This window comes from Eupeodes corollae, chromosome 1 (genome assembly GCF_945859685.1).
Source record: "Eupeodes corollae chromosome 1, idEupCoro1.1, whole genome shotgun sequence".
Classification (NCBI taxonomy): Eukaryota; Metazoa; Arthropoda; class Insecta; order Diptera; family Syrphidae; genus Eupeodes; species Eupeodes corollae.
In genome coordinates this window covers 173,962,409-173,981,400 of record NC_079147.1, presented here as the reverse complement: position 1 = coordinate 173,981,400, position 18,992 = coordinate 173,962,409, and the positions used below count along the sequence as shown (strand labels likewise).

At 34.3% G+C, this 18,992-nt stretch overlaps 3 protein-coding genes across 4 annotated transcripts in view; 1 reads left to right on the top strand and 2 right to left on the bottom strand.

Moving 5' to 3' along the window:
• Positions 1–633: 633 nt before the first annotated feature.
• On the top strand, positions 634–2,720 carry LOC129954137 (protoheme IX farnesyltransferase, mitochondrial). The gene is made up of 4 exons (XM_056067839.1): positions 634–877; positions 963–1,230; positions 1,284–1,970; positions 2,029–2,720. Exons 1-4 carry the CDS (start codon positions 803–805, stop codon positions 2,352–2,354), a joined length of 1,356 nt encoding a protein of 451 aa, XP_055923814.1. The 5' UTR covers positions 634–802; the 3' UTR covers positions 2,355–2,720.
• Positions 2,721–5,078: 2,358 nt separating this feature from the next.
• On the bottom strand, positions 5,079–6,234 carry LOC129954142 (anamorsin homolog). The gene is made up of 4 exons (XM_056067856.1): positions 6,013–6,234; positions 5,564–5,938; positions 5,379–5,503; positions 5,079–5,267 (listed from the first exon to the last, which is right to left on the bottom strand). The coding sequence occupies exons 1-4, from the start codon at positions 6,152–6,154 to the stop codon at positions 5,154–5,156; spliced, it is 756 nt and encodes a 251-aa protein (XP_055923831.1). The 5' UTR covers positions 6,155–6,234; the 3' UTR covers positions 5,079–5,153.
• An 8,164-nt stretch (positions 6,235–14,398) lies between these two features.
• The window catches only part of LOC129954138 (carbohydrate sulfotransferase 5), an 83,950-nt gene continuing 79,356 nt past the window's right edge, over positions 14,399–18,992 (bottom strand). For both annotated transcript variants that reach the window (XM_056067840.1, XM_056067841.1), the window contains one exon: positions 14,399–16,222. In XM_056067840.1, coding sequence (XP_055923815.1) covers positions 16,100–16,222 — 123 coding nt within the window. In that variant the 3' untranslated portion in view covers positions 14,399–16,099. The remainder of the gene's footprint in view (positions 16,223–18,992) is intronic.

Genomic DNA, 18,992 nt, shown 5'->3' with positions numbered 1-18,992 from the left:
GTAGTTAATGTAGTTTAATGTAGTTAACGTAGTTAAACGTAGCAGACGTCAAAACGTAGTTTGAAATGTCCATTCAACCACCAAATTGAAAATTGCATTGAAAAGATAACATCGAAAATTCGGAACAGGCTTAACCAAGAACATTCCAAAAAATTGAAAGATATCATATACACTGTACTCTTAAAATGAACGACAAAAATAAAACAGATGATTATTAAATTTGCAATTTTCTTTAATAAAGCTTCGAATTCCTTGATTTAGTTCATTTACGCAACATATTTGGTTCTTATGTGTAGTTCAGTGCTTTCAATCGTTAGTCGTTACTTATTCACTAGTTTTTTTTTAAATTCTTTTTGAAATTTAACGTTTTTTGTGAAGGTAGCACACGTAACAAATTTAGGGTAAGAAATGAAACAAATCAAACGTGTAGTTTATCCAATTAACTACACGTAGTTTACCGAATAGATTACTTGACGTAATCTACTCTGCCATCTCTAGTGTACACCCTTTAATTTCATTTTATCACGTCGGTAACACAGTGTATGTCACATTCAAATATTCTAATCATCTCTCTCGCACAACTTTCAGCGTGGGGCTAGTGTCAAAAATTCTGACAACCACACTAAAACGTCAATTTTCTTTCCTTTGCAAAAAATCAAAAGCAAAAAATAAATTCGATTCCTCTTCCACCTGGACTTCAGTGGTTGTTTTCATTCGATTTCGACCGTGTGTGAATTAAAATTATGAAAACTTGATTTCTTCAAGGAAAATGCTGCCATTGTAAAAATTGCAACGATTAATCATGATAAAATTGGTCTTGAAATCGAGGAACATTCCTCAAGAACTTGGACGTCATTGGTGGTGCTGTCATCAGAAGGTGAAAAACAAATCACAATAAATATGATTATGTAAACATTTTGTATCTTAAATTTTTTGTACATAACTTCTTTTTTTTTGCGTAGTACGCCACAAGACTGCCAGCGAAGGCAGCAATTGATGATAGGACAACATCAAGTGAAGTTGATTTAGTTCATTCTGTTGCTGTTCCAGTAGAGAATACAAATGCTGTTCTGTTGGATACGTCAAAGCGCACTGAGACGAGCTCTAACGTTACTGTTAAAGATATAGTGGAGAAAGTAAAGGTAGAGAGACTTCCATGGAGTGCTAGTCCAACGGAAGCGGTCAGTCTTGTAAGCAATTACAAAAAACTGTCAAAATTCCGACTGACATGTAAGCCAAACATAAATTATAACAAAAAACTTCTTAAAAACATTTTGTTTCAGCTCTCGTTGTAATAACGTCCATGGCAGGCTACGCAATGGCTCCAGCAGCCTTCGACCCAACGACCTTCGCTCTTTGCTCTTTAGGAACCGGTCTCATGTCGGCAGCCGCTAATTCCGTCAACCAATATCACGAAGTTCCTTTCGACTCACAAATGTCGAGAACTAAAAACCGAGTTCTTGTCACAGGACAACTAACTCCAGCTCATGCAATTGGCTTTGCTGTGATTTCAGCCACCACCGGTCTGGGAATGCTCTATTTTGGTGTAAATGGTTTGACGGCTGCTCTGGGAGCTGGAAATCTGTTCCTTTATACGTCTATCTACACGCCAATGAAACGTATAAGCATTCTCAACACCTGGATAGGTTCTTTTGTAGGTGCTATCCCACCACTCATGGGTTGGGCAGGTTGCGCTGGAACTCTAGATACGGGTGCTTGGATCCTGGCTGGTCTTTTGTATGCCTGGCAGTTTCCACATTTCAATGCCCTGTCATGGAATCTGAGGCCAGATTACTCACGGGCTGGCTATAGAATGATGTCGGTCACCAACCCAGCACTCTGCCGTCGTACCGCATTAAGGTATACCGGTGCCATTGCCATTCTTTCTGTAGCCGCTCCTCTGCTCGATGTCACAAATCCATGGTTTGCTCTTGAAACGCTGCCTCTGAATGCATACTTTTGCTACCTTGGTAAGAACCTCTCCGCCCTTTTAACTGACTAAATTATTTTTTTAACATTCAATTTCAGCATGGAAATTCTATCAAAAGTCAGATAGTGGAAGTTCTCGAAAGCTCTTTCACTTCTCACTGATACATTTGCCTGCTTTGATGGTGCTTTTCCTTCTCAACAAAAAAAGATGGATCTTTACTGAGAAATCAACTGAAGAGGCAATCCTAGCGTCTGTCGAAAGTTCTACAGATACAGTAACATCAAAAGGGAGTTTCCTTTCCACTCCAAGAGCCTCGTCGTTAAGCAATGTTTTGTCAGTTGCTGCTGCTGCTAGTCCCTCACCACCAACAACAAAAGTTTCCCAAGTTGACAACCATAAAACAACAGCTGAAATCACGCTGTGACAGCCATTCTTGTAGGTTTTTATTTAAATTATTGTTAATACAGAAGATGTAGATGGCTAGGATGCGCTCTGAAGTACAAAAAATGAGCATATCCCAATAAATACCTATGTTCTTGGCACTTAAATAACTTAAAAATACGAATTGTATTTAAACAATTAAAAGAGATAGTCCTTTATTAGTACACATGAAAATTATCCAAGAGCTGCTTTTACTTTGACTACAAAGTGGGAGTGGACCGACGCATTGAATCAAATTATTTTAGTGTAAATATTTGAATAAAGTATTAATGTCAAAATAAACAATATTAGTAAAACAATAAAAGTTGTAACCTTTTAAAGTAAAATATATTTGTTGTCTGACAAATTACTTGGTTATAAGATAAGACTGTTTTAGAAAATTCTACTTCATAAGAGTCAGAATTTCACAACAACATGAAATGTACACAAGTAAAATGAAAACTCGTTAATACATACAAGCAGCGTGGGGTAGTTTATCGAATTTTGTACGAAAAACAAGTCCATAATATTTCAAATATTGCAGAACTGCACAACAGTAAAATCATTTTCTTCTTTTTAAGACTAAAATTAACATCAAATTTAAGTTATGATTAAGGTAATAAGATCAAAATATCAAATTATAATGGTATTGGTACAAAGACCAGGCAATCTCACCTGAAAAATTTGGAACTACGCGGGTCATGGGATCATGGATCTGCATCAACTGACAATGAGGGCGGAGAGAGAAGTAGAAATCGTGTATGATTTCCAATATCTTGTTATCATAAACTGTGCGGGTGGAGAAACTGAACCGGACGTTTACATCTAAAACAAGGAAGGCTGTGTTCGGGATGCTTTCAAAATATGAAACCAAAATTCTTGGCCAACTTGGCATCTTACAAAATATTTCAACTTCTGGCAACTGAATTAATTTGTGTGTGGTTTTCTTATGACAACAGTTCAAACGTTTTTTTGGCTTATATCTCGAAAATGTTTATTACAAGTAATAATTTTTGGTAGTTAGTTTCTTTTAGTTTTAAAAATGTGTTGGCAAAAAAATGTGTTAACTTGAAATTTCGAAATTGATTTGTTGATGTTTTTGTCTCTAAGCCTGCAAGATATCGTTTATATAAACCTGTGTTCAAAATAATAGGAGTGCTTTTACAAAATTTGCTCAAGTGTTTTTTTACCATATGTATACTGGTAATCAGCCTATTTCTCTACCGGTAAGTATAACGGGACATTAAAGATGATAAAACAATGAACTGGTTTGGAATTCATAACCGTTTACATTTGTAACCAGAGATCAAATGATCTTTACTCTCAATCAGGCTATTCAAAATAATATTGTACGTAAAAAAAAATCGAAAACTTAAAAAAAATAAACAGTAAGTAACTAAATTAAAATAGGAATATTAAATAGTTGGAATATCGAATATCTAAACAAGTGGGCCGAGGAAAGCACTGCACCGACGAAAAACGAGAAATCATAAAAAAGTTGCGAAATGAAGGAAAAACTTATAAGGATATAAAGTTGATGTTGGGGTGCTCTGACCAAATGATCGCCAATGCTGTAAAATATGAAAAAAAAGTCGAAACCCGGGGACGGAAACGAGTGAAAATGGCGATCGTAGTATTGTTCGCTACAGCCGAAAGGATCCTTTTGCGTCCTTTAAGATGATCCAGGAAGATTTAAGACTGGCAGTAAGTAGCGTAACAATAAGAAGCGATTGTTGGAACACAATCTTTCCGCTCGCAGTTCACGAAAAGTGCCCAAAAGTGCTCGTTTGAAATTTGCAAGAAGCCATGCTTATTGGCCTGCAGAGAAATGAAATGGCGAAACATTTTGTGAACTGACGAGACCAAAATTGTTTTATTCGATGGAACTGGCTCTAGGCAATACGTCCGACGTCCAGAAAATTCCGAGTTTAAGCATCGGTACACCATTAAAACGGTAAAGTATGGAGGTGCTAAAGTGATGGCATGGGGCAGTTTCTCATATGCTGGTGTTGGCCCCATACATCAAATCATTGGCACGATGGACACCAGTAAGTCTGCCAAATAATGGTTTCGGGTCAATGGGGTTGAGGTCATGGACTGGCCTGCTCAGTCGCCTGACCTCAATCCCATAGAAAATGTATGGGCAGATGTGAAAAGGGGTGTTTCTCGACGAAGACCCTTGAATTCGAGGCAGTTGTGGGACGCAGTTGAGGAAACATGGAACCAAATTCCAGTTGAGCGTTGTCAGACCCTTGTGAACTCTATGACACGCAGATGTGCAGAAATTATAAAAAACAAAGGATTTTCCACAAAATACTGAAAAAAAATCTTAATATTGAATATTTTTTTTTAGTTTTTTTTATATTTTATTTACTCCTATTATTTTGAAGAATTCGTTTTATTTTGATAAAATTAATGTTTTTACTACCTTATTTGTTTTAAACAAAGTAGTCTTCAAGCATAATAATAAAAGACTGGATTACCTATTTTATACAAAAGAAAAAATAAATTAAAAAAAAATTATACAACTTTTTAGTCACGATTTAATCTAAAAAGAACAGACACTCCTATTTTTTTGAACACAACTGTATGTATGTATATTTAAAACGAATATGACACGGTAAAAAATATTTTTTTATTTTCTTCTAGTATTTTAAGTTGCTAATATAAATCAGATGGGACTAGCCAATAGTGGCAGGGAATTAGATCTAACACAAAAAAAATAAGATTAAAAAATAGAATTTGCTTTTATTAAATTTTTAAAGTGGTCTTATAAAACAAAAATTTGTGATAGTGTTATAAATTAAATGTCATCTTTTAGTAGATTTCCACCAAGCTGAACCTTCTCGCCAGGTTTAAAAGCTGGCATTCCCAAATACGGACAAGTAGAACAACGGAAAGCATCACCCAAGTAGCACTGGAATGAAATATAAGAATTCAGGTTTGATATAAAGACAAAATGTTTACAGTGAAGATTTTTTTATATTTGACCTAACTTTTTTAAAAGAGTAATAAAATTTAAACTTACACTTCCACAGCTGGACTTAGCATTTTGTGTTTCAACAGTGGCTTTTGATTTTTCTGCCTCCAATTCTTCAGCCAGCCCACATGAACAATTTTTGCAAGCTTTTCTCTTGCCAGTCGTTCCACAAACTATTCATGAGAATTATGACAATATTTTTTATTTGAAAACCCAATTTGTTTGTTTTTTACCTCTCAAAGATTCTGGATTTGGTTTGGCTTTGTCCTCTTCATCTAGCAAATCATCTTCATCAATAGTTTCCTGTTCTTCGCCATCGTTTGCGTCGATTTTCCAAACAGCTGCAACATCTTTTTTGGCAAAGGACAATTTCACAGCTGAGCCAACTTCATAGGCGGGTTTCTGGCAAGTTATTGAATCAATTGACTTATTAATATCAAGAAATCCAGAAAGTTTTAATTCTTGACAGACGATTTCTGCATTGCCTTCGTACTTCTGCAAGTGTAGTTTCCCAGACGGCTTAAGAAGGCTTAAAAGTTTAGCAAATGCATCAGAGGAACGGGCACCTTCTACGACAATAAGGTCAAATGTTGAATTGGGATGTGAAGCTTTAATTAAGGAAGAAAATCCATTCAAAACATATATATTTTCAATATAATGTAGTGGTTTAAATGTTTGTTACCAATCGAAATTCGATCGATGTTTTCCACCAGAACTTCGCCTCCAGTTATTCCTTTTATGTCATTGATATTTTTTTCCATGGATGCTTGAGTCGATGATGACCAAATGAATAAAGTTTTTTGCAATCCTTTAAAGTTTTCCATAGTTTGCTTTATTTAACAACTCTTTTTTCTCGACGAATCTATGACAAACGGACGACTTGCCTTGCGATGCGACTTGCACTTGATTGCTTATTTTATTAAAAGCTGTCATTATCATATGTCAGTTTTTGTTGTTGTTCCAAGAAGTCACGTTCACATAAAAAGTAATGCCAAACAAATATGTTAGAACAATATTGGTTTACACTTATGAGTGTAAATATTTTTGTTGCAGAGATTAACATAGCACTTTCTGTTTTCTTTTTTTTTTAAATATAATAACGACAAGGAGATTACTGTGCACTTTTTTCACACAATAATGCTCCAAAAATTGTTTTTATGGAAAATTTTAGTGTAGAATTTCGTTTGGCAATGCTTGGATAATTGCCATAACATAATTTATTTATTATTATTATTTATTTCATCAATCAGAGAACATCTTTCCTTACAGACTAATGCATTAATTCTTAACAACTAAACTAGTAATAAATTAAAATTATCATTTTATATTACTTATAAATAATTATAAGTTATTATTTAAATTAAAGCAGATTTAATAAGTTAGATACAACTACCAAAAAAGTTGGTTCATTATGACCGCGTTTATATTGATTGAGGACATTTAATATGGTATGAGACTATGTCCCTGATAAACATTATACCAGAGTATAAACGACGACTTTCCAGACTTTGTATTACAAATAACTGGCACCTGGTTTTATAAGGTGAAGGATCAAACCTCCAATTTAATTTTAAAAATGCATATCTTGTAAATTTTCTTTGTACTTTTTCGTTTCGCTCACACAAGTTTTTATAAGTTGGATTCAAAACCGTATAGCAGTACCCAAGCACTGATCTTACCAAAGAGTTAAAAAGGCACTTAAGCGTGTATGGGTCATAAAATTCTATAGTGTGTCTCATAATGAACCCTAGCATTTGATTGGATTTATTCATTATGTAATTTGTGATTATGTAATCTATGTGCGATGCTCAAATGGTAGACATGTGCATTCAAGAGGACACAAGCGTCCACAGGGTTTCCTCAAAACCCACTTCTGTCTATCAACTCCTCCCCGTGGTGAACATCGGGAGCCTAGTACCTCAACTGGAGATTGGGTTCCAACCCCAGTGGAAAGTTATAAGTTAGTTACTTCATTATATAACTTTTTACATCCTCCAACCGAAGGAACAGAGTTGATCTCCAATGGGTATAGTAATTGAATAGAGCTCCTTGTTCTTGATCTGTCAGCATAGCGAATTTCACATGCTCTCACTCGGCCATCACGACCAGTAAAAGCATTGTCAATAATGGCCATTCTCCAGTGAATTCGTGGCTTAGCAGAATCGAAAACAAGTACGACGTCATCTTTCTTGAGTTGATTAGTAGATGCATATTTACCATGGTGAAACGAACGCAGAAGTTGCATATACTCTAAACTCAGAGAAGCCGCCTCTGATGTGCTGGGTTTCAAACAGCCACCAACAAGGAACCCCTGGTTTGATGAGGAATGTCGGCAGGAAAATGCAGCCAAACAACAGGCACGCAAAGCAGCGCTGTATAAAAGGACGAGAGCTGCTCTATAAGCAGAAGAGGCGAGAGAAACGCCGACTTCTCAGAAGGAAAAAGAGAGGGCATGAGAAGCGTGCGGTCGAAGATGTTGATAGGTTTAAAAGCAGGAATGAAGTTCAAAAGTTTTATGAACAGGTGAAACGAAATTCACAGGTACATAAACCTAGAACCGAAGGCTTCAAAGACGAAAGTGGAAACATCATAGTGGAACCGCAGTCAATGCTGAGGATATGGAAGGACCACTTCTGCAGACTGTATAACGGCGACGTCGAACTGAATTCCGCTGTCAGGCAGGATGATCCATTCAACGTAGACGACGAAAGCCAACAAACCCGTCCTCCCAACTTAGACGAAGTAAAGTTTGTCATATCTAAGCTGGAGTCTAATAAAGCCGCTGGAGCGGATGGCTTGAATGCCAAGCTCTTTAAAGCAGCTTTTTTTTTTTATAATAAGCGCACACTCAAGGGGATATATTACCCTTATTATGTAGACACAGTGTGAGCACTAGGAAAGGGAGAGAGGGGTTGAAAGGAGATGTCGGTGCACATTGGTTTTGAATTCCTGAATATTGCAATAGCTGGGAAAGACAGAGTGTGGCAAGGCATTCCACATTCGCATAGTACGGCTAAAGAACGAATCTCTGTACTTGACAGTACGACCGAGATGGGCTCGAGGGTATATTGATGAGCATTCCTAGAAGCGCGAGTATTACGGTTGAACTGTTTAAGGGGGGGAATGCAACTGGCTATTTCTCTAGAGCATAAATCATTAAAATAACGGTAAAACAGGGTGAGACAAGAAACATTTCGACGATGTTCAAGTGACGTAAATGATCTTATGATGGTAATATCACCAATCAATCTAAATGCTCTACGTTCAATACTATCCAAGAGGCTTAAGTAAGTTGTAGGAGCACCGGCCCAGATATGGGAGCTATACTCAAGCTTTGGACGTATATAAGTCTTGTAAATAACAGCCAGATCAGAGGGGGAGAAAAACTTCTTGCATCGCCTTAGAAAACCCAAACATCTTGCGGCATTTTTGGCGAGATAAGCTGGTTAGGAGCATGCACCAACTTATCTTCAAGATAAGTTATCTTATCTCCTGAAAAAAGGAGACCATCTAAACTGCACTATAGATGAATCAGTATACTTAACATCGCCTACAAAATCTTCTCTGCCGTAAAATGTGAACGTCTAGTGTGGTTTTAGACCAGGAAAGTCCACAGTTGATCAAATATTTACATTACGGCAGATCCTGGAAAAAACCCAAGAACACCAAATCGACATCCACCATTTTTTCATCGATTTCAAGGCCGCATATGACAGCATCTACAGGGACTTATCAGAACTTTTCGATGTCAAAAAAGGTTTTAGACAAGGTGATGCTCTGTCTTGTGATTTTTTTAACATCGTGCTTGAAAGAATAGTGCAGAGCTCACACGTCAACACTAGAGGCACTATCTTTCAAAAGTCTGTCCAATTACTAGCATATGCCGATGACATTGACATAATCGGAAGAACTTAGCGTGATGTCAATGGGGATTTTGTAAGTACTAAGGCAGAGGCGGCAAAAATGGGTTTAACGGTTAACATGCTGTCGTCAAGAAAAGACATACAACACCGACGTCTTGGTCAAAACGTCACCATCAACTTTGAGGTAGTCAAGGACTTTGTCTACCTTGGATCCGCTGTAAACGCAGAAAACAACACCAGTGCTGAGATCAAACGCAGAATAACTCTTGCTAACCGCTGTTTCTTTGGACTAAGAAAGCAATTAAGTGGTAAAGTCCTCTCTCGAGGGACCAAAGTGTTGCTATATAAGACCCTTAACCCATCCTGCTATACGGTGCAGAGGCATGGACTATGACAAAAGCGGATGAAAGCACCTTGGTTCGGTTCGAGAGAAAAGTTCTTCGTGTGATCTACGGCCCCGTATGCATCAAAGGGGAGTGAATTGAAGATGGAACGACGAGCTGTACGGGCTGTACAGCGACGTAGACTTAGCCAGAAGGGTAAAAGTCCTACGACTAAGATGGCGGCGTCACGAAACTGGAGACATCTAGCTAGGGACTGACCTAGATGGAGAAGTTTGTTGGGTGAGGCCCTAGTTCACACAGGACTGTAGCGCCACCTTAAGTAAGTAAGTTATCTGAACCACTCGTTCTAGTTCTGAATCGTTAATAGTGTAATTGAAGTATATACATATGTAGGTGTACTGATACGGAAACAGGACATAACTTGACACTTAGAGACATTTAGAAAATTTTTGTCACACCAGTGAGCCAATTTACTTATATCATCATTCAACAAAGTACAATCTTGAGTGGATTTAGTGGTGCGATACAGTTTAAGATCATCCGCAAATAGGATACATGATGAATTTTTGAATATGTCGGGAATATCATTGATAAATAATATTAATAATAGTGGTCCCAAATGGATGCCCTGAGCGACACCAGATGTCGCTAAGATCCGTTTGGAAAAATGATTACCAATTTTAACAATTTGAACCCTTCGAGTTTAATAAGATTTTAACCACTCTAAAAGGTTAGAATGGAAACCAAACTGCCAAAGTTTATTCAAGAAAACCTGGTGATTTAGCGAAATGGTAAATATAATATCCGTTTAAAAAATTGATTCAAAATTGTTTATTATATAACTACTCATTAACGAAAGATTAGTTACCGTAGATCTTGCAGATATAAGACCATGTTGGTATACTGAAACAATGTCTTTTGTTTGAAAAGATAAGTTATCAAAGGCTATCTTTTCAAATAATAATAACATCCTGTTTAGATCCTGACTTAAATATTGGTGTTATGTAAGACAATTTCCAACACTCTAGGAACTGGCCCTGATAAAGAGACACAAATTATGATGGTCTTCAAAGGCATAGCTAAGGAAGATGCACATTTAAGTGATAAAATAGGTGGAATCCCATCAGGACCTTTTTTTTGGTTGTATCTAAGTCAAGCAGGACTGTCATAACTTCTGAAAACTGTAATATCATTAAACCAATATTAAGAGATAATGGGATCAGTGTCAATTCGAGATTGGAAGGTGAGTTTGGCAAATAAACACACTGAAAGTAAACAGCAAAAAGATTACAAATCTCATTCAAGTAACTTCTTGATGTATTTAAGTACTTCATACAGCCTGGATAACCATTTGGTTTATGTTAAGAGTTAATAAAATTCCACAAGCTTTTAATATTATTTTTTATATTAGCTTCTATAGTAAACAAATGGGAACAAATGACATTTGAAATATTTGGGATACTGTGAAATATCAATCAAGCCACGAAATTGCAAGAGGGGTATTCATATTTCAAGGGATGTACTGCAATTTTAGGTGGAGATTTTAAGATGTGGAGGCCTTAAGAATTGTTGTAAAATATTAAGGATGGACATGAAATATCCAGGAAGGTCCTGAAATTGAGATTCTTCGAGCAGAATAAGTATTGTCCCGAAAAAATTAAAAGAGCGATTTGTGGTTTTGATTTGTGAAAAAAAAACTGCTGGCAGTGAAATGAAACTAATTCGATTCTCACTTTGCTTTGTAATAAGACAAAGTACTGAAAATTGCCCTTATTTTTGCTTGGCTTTATACCTAGGTATATATACATACATAAACGTCATCTATCAGGAATTTTTGTATTCTTCTTGTTTATAGTAAATTCTTCCAAGTGACTTTTATAAATCTATATTTTTTATGAAATGAAAGGGTGTTTTTATTATTTGTTTATTCTTGGTATCAGGGCAACTATAATGCTTTCGAGAAATATTCTTTCAATTTCAATTTATGCACCGTTGTACCAATATCACGGAACAAGCTATGGTAATAACAATATAAAGTCTACATTCATATAATTTCAAGTAAATTTGCCAGTTTTGTTCTAATAAGTAACTCTAAGGATTTGTTTCAATCTAATTAAGTAACTTTATGTATAGTTATCTCGCTAATACGTTTTTTAAGTTTTATTTAAGGACCTAATTTTAAGTAGCTTAAGTTAAAATAAAAAAGGATATTGATATTAGTTTTTTTTTTTAATTTTTAAAAAAATACAAAATAAATAAAATTGAATTGAAATTAAATAGATCTAAGGGCCGAAAGGCATTAGTACTAAGTTTTATACTTTAACTTAGAGTGTCTATTGGGACCAGTAAGTTAGTTGTAAGTTATGGATATTTAGGATAGTTTTAAGAAATAATAAATAGAAATAAATTTAAAAAAAAAATTACGTTGGACTATCATGCAAGGGGTCTTGGGTTTAATCCTTGCCTGTGCCACCTTAATTTAAAAAAAATTTCACGGGTACTGTCTCTTACGAGGAACTGACAAATCCTTCAAGCGTAATTCTTGTCATGAAAAGTGCTTTCTCAAAAATACCCATTCGGATTCGGCATATAAACTGTAGGTCCTTTCTATCTCTGACAATATTACTGGCACACAGGAATGGTTGAGAGTTGTAAGTCACTAGGCCCTGGTTTTTCATTTACTGTTGCGCCACCTAATTTATTTTATTTTATTTATGTACAGTTATGTACATTTTTGAAAACACGTAAATATTTAAGCCATTTATTAAATACTAAGTTGCTGCATACAATACCTTCATCTTCTTCTAATCGTTAAATTTATTATGGTAGCAGGTTCTTATACGACCGTCATATGCCTCACGTCATCGTCCTTTCTGGATTTCTTGGATATCAAAAATGTTACACTTGCTTTCGTAAAGTATCCTTCTTATTCTTATTTGATTTAATAAAACACTTTTTTTCAAATTAATACAAAATAATTGCTTTATTCCTTTCTCTATAAGATTGTATAATTAAAATATCACTACAGATCTAAATACATAATGTACCTTAAATTATTACATTTTCTTCTAACAAGAAAAAAATGTTTTAACAAAACAAACGTTACATTATTAAAAACAAAATAAATGTGGGTCCTATTAGGCTTAATATTTTGTAACTTAAACATAAACTAGCGCACATTTAAATTAACTAAGAAACTAACGTTAATCAAATACACTCAACGGCAATTTTTATTTACCTACTTAAGTAACATTGTTTCTGTTTGCAAAAATATATGATATATTTAGTATACGTACAAGCATATATATTTTTTAAAACCTTGTTGTTAAACATCCATTCAAATAAAAATATAATAATTGTTAATCAAAGTTTGTATAATAACATCAAAACATATGCTTATTATTATGCAAACAATCTCGAAAGCGATACGTGTAATTAGAGAAGTGCAATCCTTCATATACTTCTGGTTAATAGTTGTAGTCAATAACAACATAGAAGATATGTACGTGTGTCGCTGGTCAAACGCAACATTTAACTACACTCTATCAAAGCTCTTTAAATATCTTTAACTTACAAGAGCTGCTGTACAGAGCATGGTGCTGCCAATGCTCATATACGGATCCGGGATTTGGTTGCTCGGCTAATGTAGGAAGTCTTACAGAAAATTGTTGACCCCCTATGTAAGATAGCACGTAATAAAAAAGAACATTAAAATTTGATTTGAATTAAATCAATTTTTTCTCCAAAGTTAATTGCTGGCCAGAGGTTTATGCAACCACTTCTGTTAAAAGTAAGCATTGGGTTGGTTATTATTAGAATAAAATATCTTAGTTGCATGAAATATGTGTGAAATTCGAATATGTCGCTTATGAATGTTCGAAAACTCAAAGGAATACAATTTGTATTTGAAAAAAAAAAGATAAACTGCAAAGTATGTTTTCAATGGAAATAAGAGTCACAGACTTGCTAAAAACATTTTGATCTAAATTAAAAATATTTAATTATGCAATATCCAAAAAATGTTTAAGATTGTTTTACTTTCTATTTCTAAATAATTACTTTATTTTTTCTGATTCTACTTTCTTTTGAATACAATTTCAAATTTCGTTGTGTTTTGCAGATGTACTATCTTTTGTCATTTTCTTCCAAAGTGCTAAATAAAATCATTTTCATTATAAACCTTGGTCTATGATGATTAAATAAAATGTTGCCTTACGTTTTCATTTTTGTCGGTATTTTTTATTTCGTATACGAGCTGAGAACTACAAGATTTAAGAAGTATTTTTGATTTGATTAAATTTGTGCAAATACATAGGTACATGTTTTGGAATTTTATAAATATATGAATGTAACTATTAATACTTACAGCGATGTTACCTGTATTTTAAGACTGTTTAGCTTCTATAAAAATGTATCACTTCAAATTTAAGTTTGTTAATTTTAAGTAGACCAAATTAATTTTTTTTTAAATAAATCGAACCTAATTTTTAAACCGACAACTGAAAATTGTATTGGTATATTTGTAAAAGTAAATTGTAATTAAATTAATTTAGTTTTAAAATCACCACTTTTCCATTCATAATTTGGTTTTGGGTCAATGAGATTTCACAAGTAGATTGATCGACTTTCTTCAATCTAAAATAAAATCTGGTGAATCAATTTGCTCCAGAAACCAAACATTTATTTTAATGTTGGAAAACAAAACTATGAAAGTCGGTGTGTTGACATCTTTAAATCAAAAATAAATTGGTTTCTTCAACCAATGGAAAACTTCAAAGTTGAAATTAAATCATTTAATATATTTTTTTTTTTTTTAAATTGCTTTCAACATTTTAAAAAGAAATTTGTATAAAATTATAACTGAGTTAAAATAATATCCTTAGTACTTTATGTTAAAATCTTGGTCAAACTGAAGCTATTTGCGGTGGTAGCCAAGGTAGAGAAATGGATAACCAATTTAAATTAATTTCGTATTGTGATATCGCATATCGGTTCAATTTTCGAGTTGCCTTACCTATGTATATATAAACATTTAACGTTAGGTTGATTTTCAAATCCATTTTTTTTTTTCAATTCACAGCATTGGAGTTTGGGTAACAATTAAGAATAAATATGCTGTTTAATATTTTAAAGAAGTATTATCTGTATGTATAAAGTAAGTATTCTTAGCTAAAATCAATGAAATACTATTAGCAAAATGTTGAGAAATTATTAACCGCTACTTATTTCATCTGGGAGATGCTATATTCAAAATTTGAACACAACGGCTGCATCTTTAAAATTTTATTTTTCTAAATATGTCCATAGACCTGAACTGAACTTGCATTAAAATCAGTTCCTCCCTGATGATGGATTTGGTTTGCCACATTCATTTTTTGAATTCTGTTAGACAATATCGTCGGCCCAAAAGTAAAAATCACAAAGTACAGAAAAAAATATTCTACAAATATATTACCAAACGTCGCGTTTTAGAAGAAATTTGTTAGAATAGGTAAAGTATATCTTAACGGCAACATTATACAAAATGCGACTTTTAAATTATGTATTTAAATAAAATTATCATGCTGTGGTAAGCGCCTCCATTTTTCATTGTATATACATATGCACATTGTACATAGGCCTGTAATGAATATCAATTTTGTTTGGCTTTTAAACAGCTTATGATAAAGAATTGTAATAACATACAAACGTATACTTAACCATTGATACATGTACCTATAAGCTTATATCATTCTAATTCAGAAAGCAAAGCCTACTCATCGGAATAGGACAAACAAAAGATTTCAAGGAATTTGTAAATCAGCCTAGTCTAGTGATTTTTGACTTTATCTTGCAGGATTTTAATGTTTATTTTTGATTATTTTTTGTATTTTTAATAAGATTTAACCTATTATTCAAAAGAGTTATAATTTTCATTCACATCCTATTCTCTTAAAAATACTTTATAGTTTCATATAACATGTTGTGTAGTGTAGTTTTAGTATTTTGTTAAAATATTTTTTTTTGTTGAGTTTCTTAGGCACGTGCATTGGTTGATATTTTGTTTTGTTTTAATTTATTAATTTAATAAATTTTATAATTCGCCTATATACCTACACTTTACATGCAATTGCTTATTTTAAAAAAGAGAATTAACAAACGGTTTATTGATTTTGTTTAATAACGATGCTTAGTGGACTACTCTTAAATAGGTTTTTTTTTATTTTTAATATATATTTTTGTATCTTACTTTGATTTTTTTAAAATTATTTTTTCAAACTATTTATTGTATAGTAGGTATTTTTAACAATATTTGTCTTAAATAATATACAAACTTTCAGTGTTTGAACACTGTGAGAGCTAATTACATAATATTAATAATTTCTAAATCTGAGTCGAATCTTTTTTTCTTCGAGCATTTGTTTTTTTTTTTGTTAAGACAATTTTTCTTGTGGATTTGTTTTTATTTTCTTTATCTTAAAAGTAAATTGCTTGGTAAAACGCGCGTTGTAATTAGTATTTTTTTACTTCTTTCTTCTATAATCACCTGGAATATCACAAAAATATAATAAATAAAACCGACTCACGAAAACGGTGCCGGAAGTATTAATGGATCAAAAGATTTTGTAAATTCTACAGAAGTATCTACATGGCGATAACCCCATAGTTCCATCGCTTTTGTGCAGGTTTCTTGAATATTTTCAATCTGAAATAGGGAAAAAGTAAGGTGATTTCTTGGTTTAAATTATGTTATAAGTGGATTTATTATAAATGTGTTTTGCTTTATTTTCCTAAAACAATCAGATATATTTTGTATCATAAAATGTTAAGTTAAACGGTTAAAATTGGAACAAATTGATTTTTTCGAAAGTTAAGGAAAAAAAAAATTGATAAGAAATGTTTGTTTTAATTAATTCAATAACTCGTATTTGTATATACATATGTATGTACCTATTTATCAGATCAATAGAATCAGAACATGATTAATATGATTTGAAAATTAATTTTATTAAAAATGTTCTTTGCTTTTTGTTAATTAACGGACCTAGAACGGAAAAAAATGAAATGTAATATTTCTAAAGAAATTTTTAGCCTCGTTTTTAAGGTTCCTAAAAATAAGTCGTACATAGAATATTTTAGCCGTTGAATTCCTGAACACACGCTGGAAAAAGATTTTTTTTAAATCAATAGTTTTATATTCATCACGTTGACAAATTAAGCTAAATACAAAACATTGAATTACAGAACCACCTTTAGCATTTAACCTCAGTTTTTTTCTATCCATGGTATCTATGTCTGTGTCCCCTACAATTATTTTCACGGGTAGGTAGGTAGAAATGGCGATCTCAAGGCAACCTAGCCTGAGATCCAATTAGCGCTGTAGTGCGCCGTTTTGATACTAAAAACTCGTTTGACCTGTGATTGAAAGGGACAGATTTATAGAGAAGCTGCATAGCGATTATGTTAGAGCCATTTTGTCGCATTGAGAAAAAAACATTACAGATAGCTCATTGAGTTCTTGAAAGAATGCTTTTCCAAAAGAATTTCATTCTGGTGTTTGCCAAAGCAGGACATTTGCAGAGGAAATGGATTATCGTTTTTCTTTGGTCACTACAGCTACGGCAAAAGGTGTTGTAAGAGATACCCAACTTCTCTGCATGAACTATAAGCCAATCCTGGCTATGTCTTGCCTTGTCCTGCATAGAAGATCGTTTGTACGGGTTTTGTTATAGGTGGGCCATATCTTCCTAGATATAATGCTGTTGGGTAAATTGCTCCACCTTCGGTTTGATTCAGTTTGGTAGATAGAAAAGATTTAACCCTTCATAGCACCAAGAGGAATGTTAACCATTTCCGCAAGTTAGCTATGAAGGGCCGATCCTTGCCTCGCTAGCTCGTCAGCCCGTTCATTTCCCACGATACCACTATATCCCAATTTAGATGAGGATATGGCCGAGTTAATGGCTTTGACAACTGCCTGACTGTCTATAAAGATAGCCACATTTCGGTTTTGGTTTTGGTTTTGTTTAAGTATCTTACATGCCTCCCTTATTGCCAGCAGTTCAGCCTGAAAAACGCTAGCAAAGTCAGGAAGCCTAAAATATTTGGCTACATTTATGGACTCAGAAAAGATCCCAGAACCAACTCCGCTTTGAGCCGTCAGTAAAAATGGTTGTGTCGAAACCTATCGACACGATGTCATCCTCCCAATCTTCTCTCGATGGGAAAATAACCTTAAAACCCTTACTAAGGTTCAAAGTAGGAGTGTAGTAGTCAGTGTCTACCGAGATAATATCTGAGGGAATCAATTTCGTAGTGTTGCTGTGACCATAAGGTTTTGACAACCAGCTATTTGATTCCTTCAGCCTTATAGCGCTGCAGATAACTATGTATTTAATAAAAAGGTCGATTGGTAGAAGATCCAAAATAACGTTTAAGGCGTCCGTTGGGCAAGTACGTATGGCCCCTGTGGTGCCCACGCAAGCTGTTCTCTGAACCTTCTTTAGCTTATTAATATTATAGGCTTTGCTAAGAGCAGGCCACCACACAATCGAACCATATGTTAAGATTGGGCGTACTACGGCTGTGTACGTCCATAAAATCATCTTCGACTGAAGTCCCCACTTTTTGCCGAAAGTTTTGCTGCAGGCGTAGAAGGCAACACAGGCATTCTTAACCCGTACTTCAATATTTAGTTTCCAGTTTAGTTTAGGGTGGAGTATAACTCCTAAATATTTTGCACTGGAAGACAATGATACGATTTGACCATTGAGTCGAGGTAGCGTGAAGGGCGGTACTTTAGTTTTGGTGGTAAAGAGCAACAGTTCAGTTTTACTTTGGTTAACTCCTAGTCCACAACTAGTGGCCCAGTTGCTAACTTTCTTTAAAGCTGACTCCGTGATTTCACTAATCACAGAGGTGTACTTTTCACTCCACATCTCTCTAATTTAACGAGAATTGTATCCATGACCAGAAGCCATAGAAGAGGCGAAATAACACCACCCTGGGGTGTTCCCCTACTCATGTGTTTTGTTGCGATTGTATTGCCTAGAGAGGCTCAAATCTTCTTCCACTGAGCATGGAAATAATCCATTCTCGAATGAAGTCTTCTACACCGAATTTAACGAGCGATTCTTCTATGGATTCTGTAAGGACGTTGTTAAAAGCACCTTCTATGTCTAGGAAGGTGGCAAGAGTAAATTCTTTATAATGGATTGTTTGTTTTACAGTACGCACTACCTCATGGAGGTCAGTCTCCGTAGATTTGCCCTTAAGATAAGCATGCTGAGAGATTTCGAAAGGTCATCCAACTAGGATTTCTCTAATATGGTAATCAAGAATGCGCTCCAAGGTTTTAAGAACAAAAGATGTTAAGCTTATTGGTCTGAAATCCTTCGCGGATTCGTGACCTCGCCTACCCACTTTCGGGTTAAAAACTACGTTGACCTGTCTCAACGACATGGACACATGTTTGA

Coding starts and splice junctions, on each gene's coding strand:
- LOC129954137 (XM_056067839.1), top strand. CDS start 803: ATGATAAAATTGGTCTTGAAATCGAGGAACATTCCTCAAGAACTTGGA. Junction 1,231..1,283: donor GTCAAAATTCCGACTGACAT/GTAAGCCAAACA, acceptor ATTTTGTTTCAG/CTCTCGTTGTAATAACGTCC. Junction 1,971..2,028: donor TGCATACTTTTGCTACCTTG/GTAAGAACCTCT, acceptor ATTCAATTTCAG/CATGGAAATTCTATCAAAAG.
- LOC129954142 (XM_056067856.1), bottom strand. CDS start 6,154: ATGGAAAACTTTAAAGGATTGCAAAAAACTTTATTCATTTGGTCATCA. Junction 5,939..6,012: donor CATCGATCGAATTTCGATTG/GTAACAAACATT, acceptor CCTTAATTAAAG/CTTCACATCCCAATTCAACA. Junction 5,268..5,378: donor CTAAGTCCAGCTGTGGAAGT/GTAAGTTTAAAT, acceptor ATTTCATTCCAG/TGCTACTTGGGTGATGCTTT.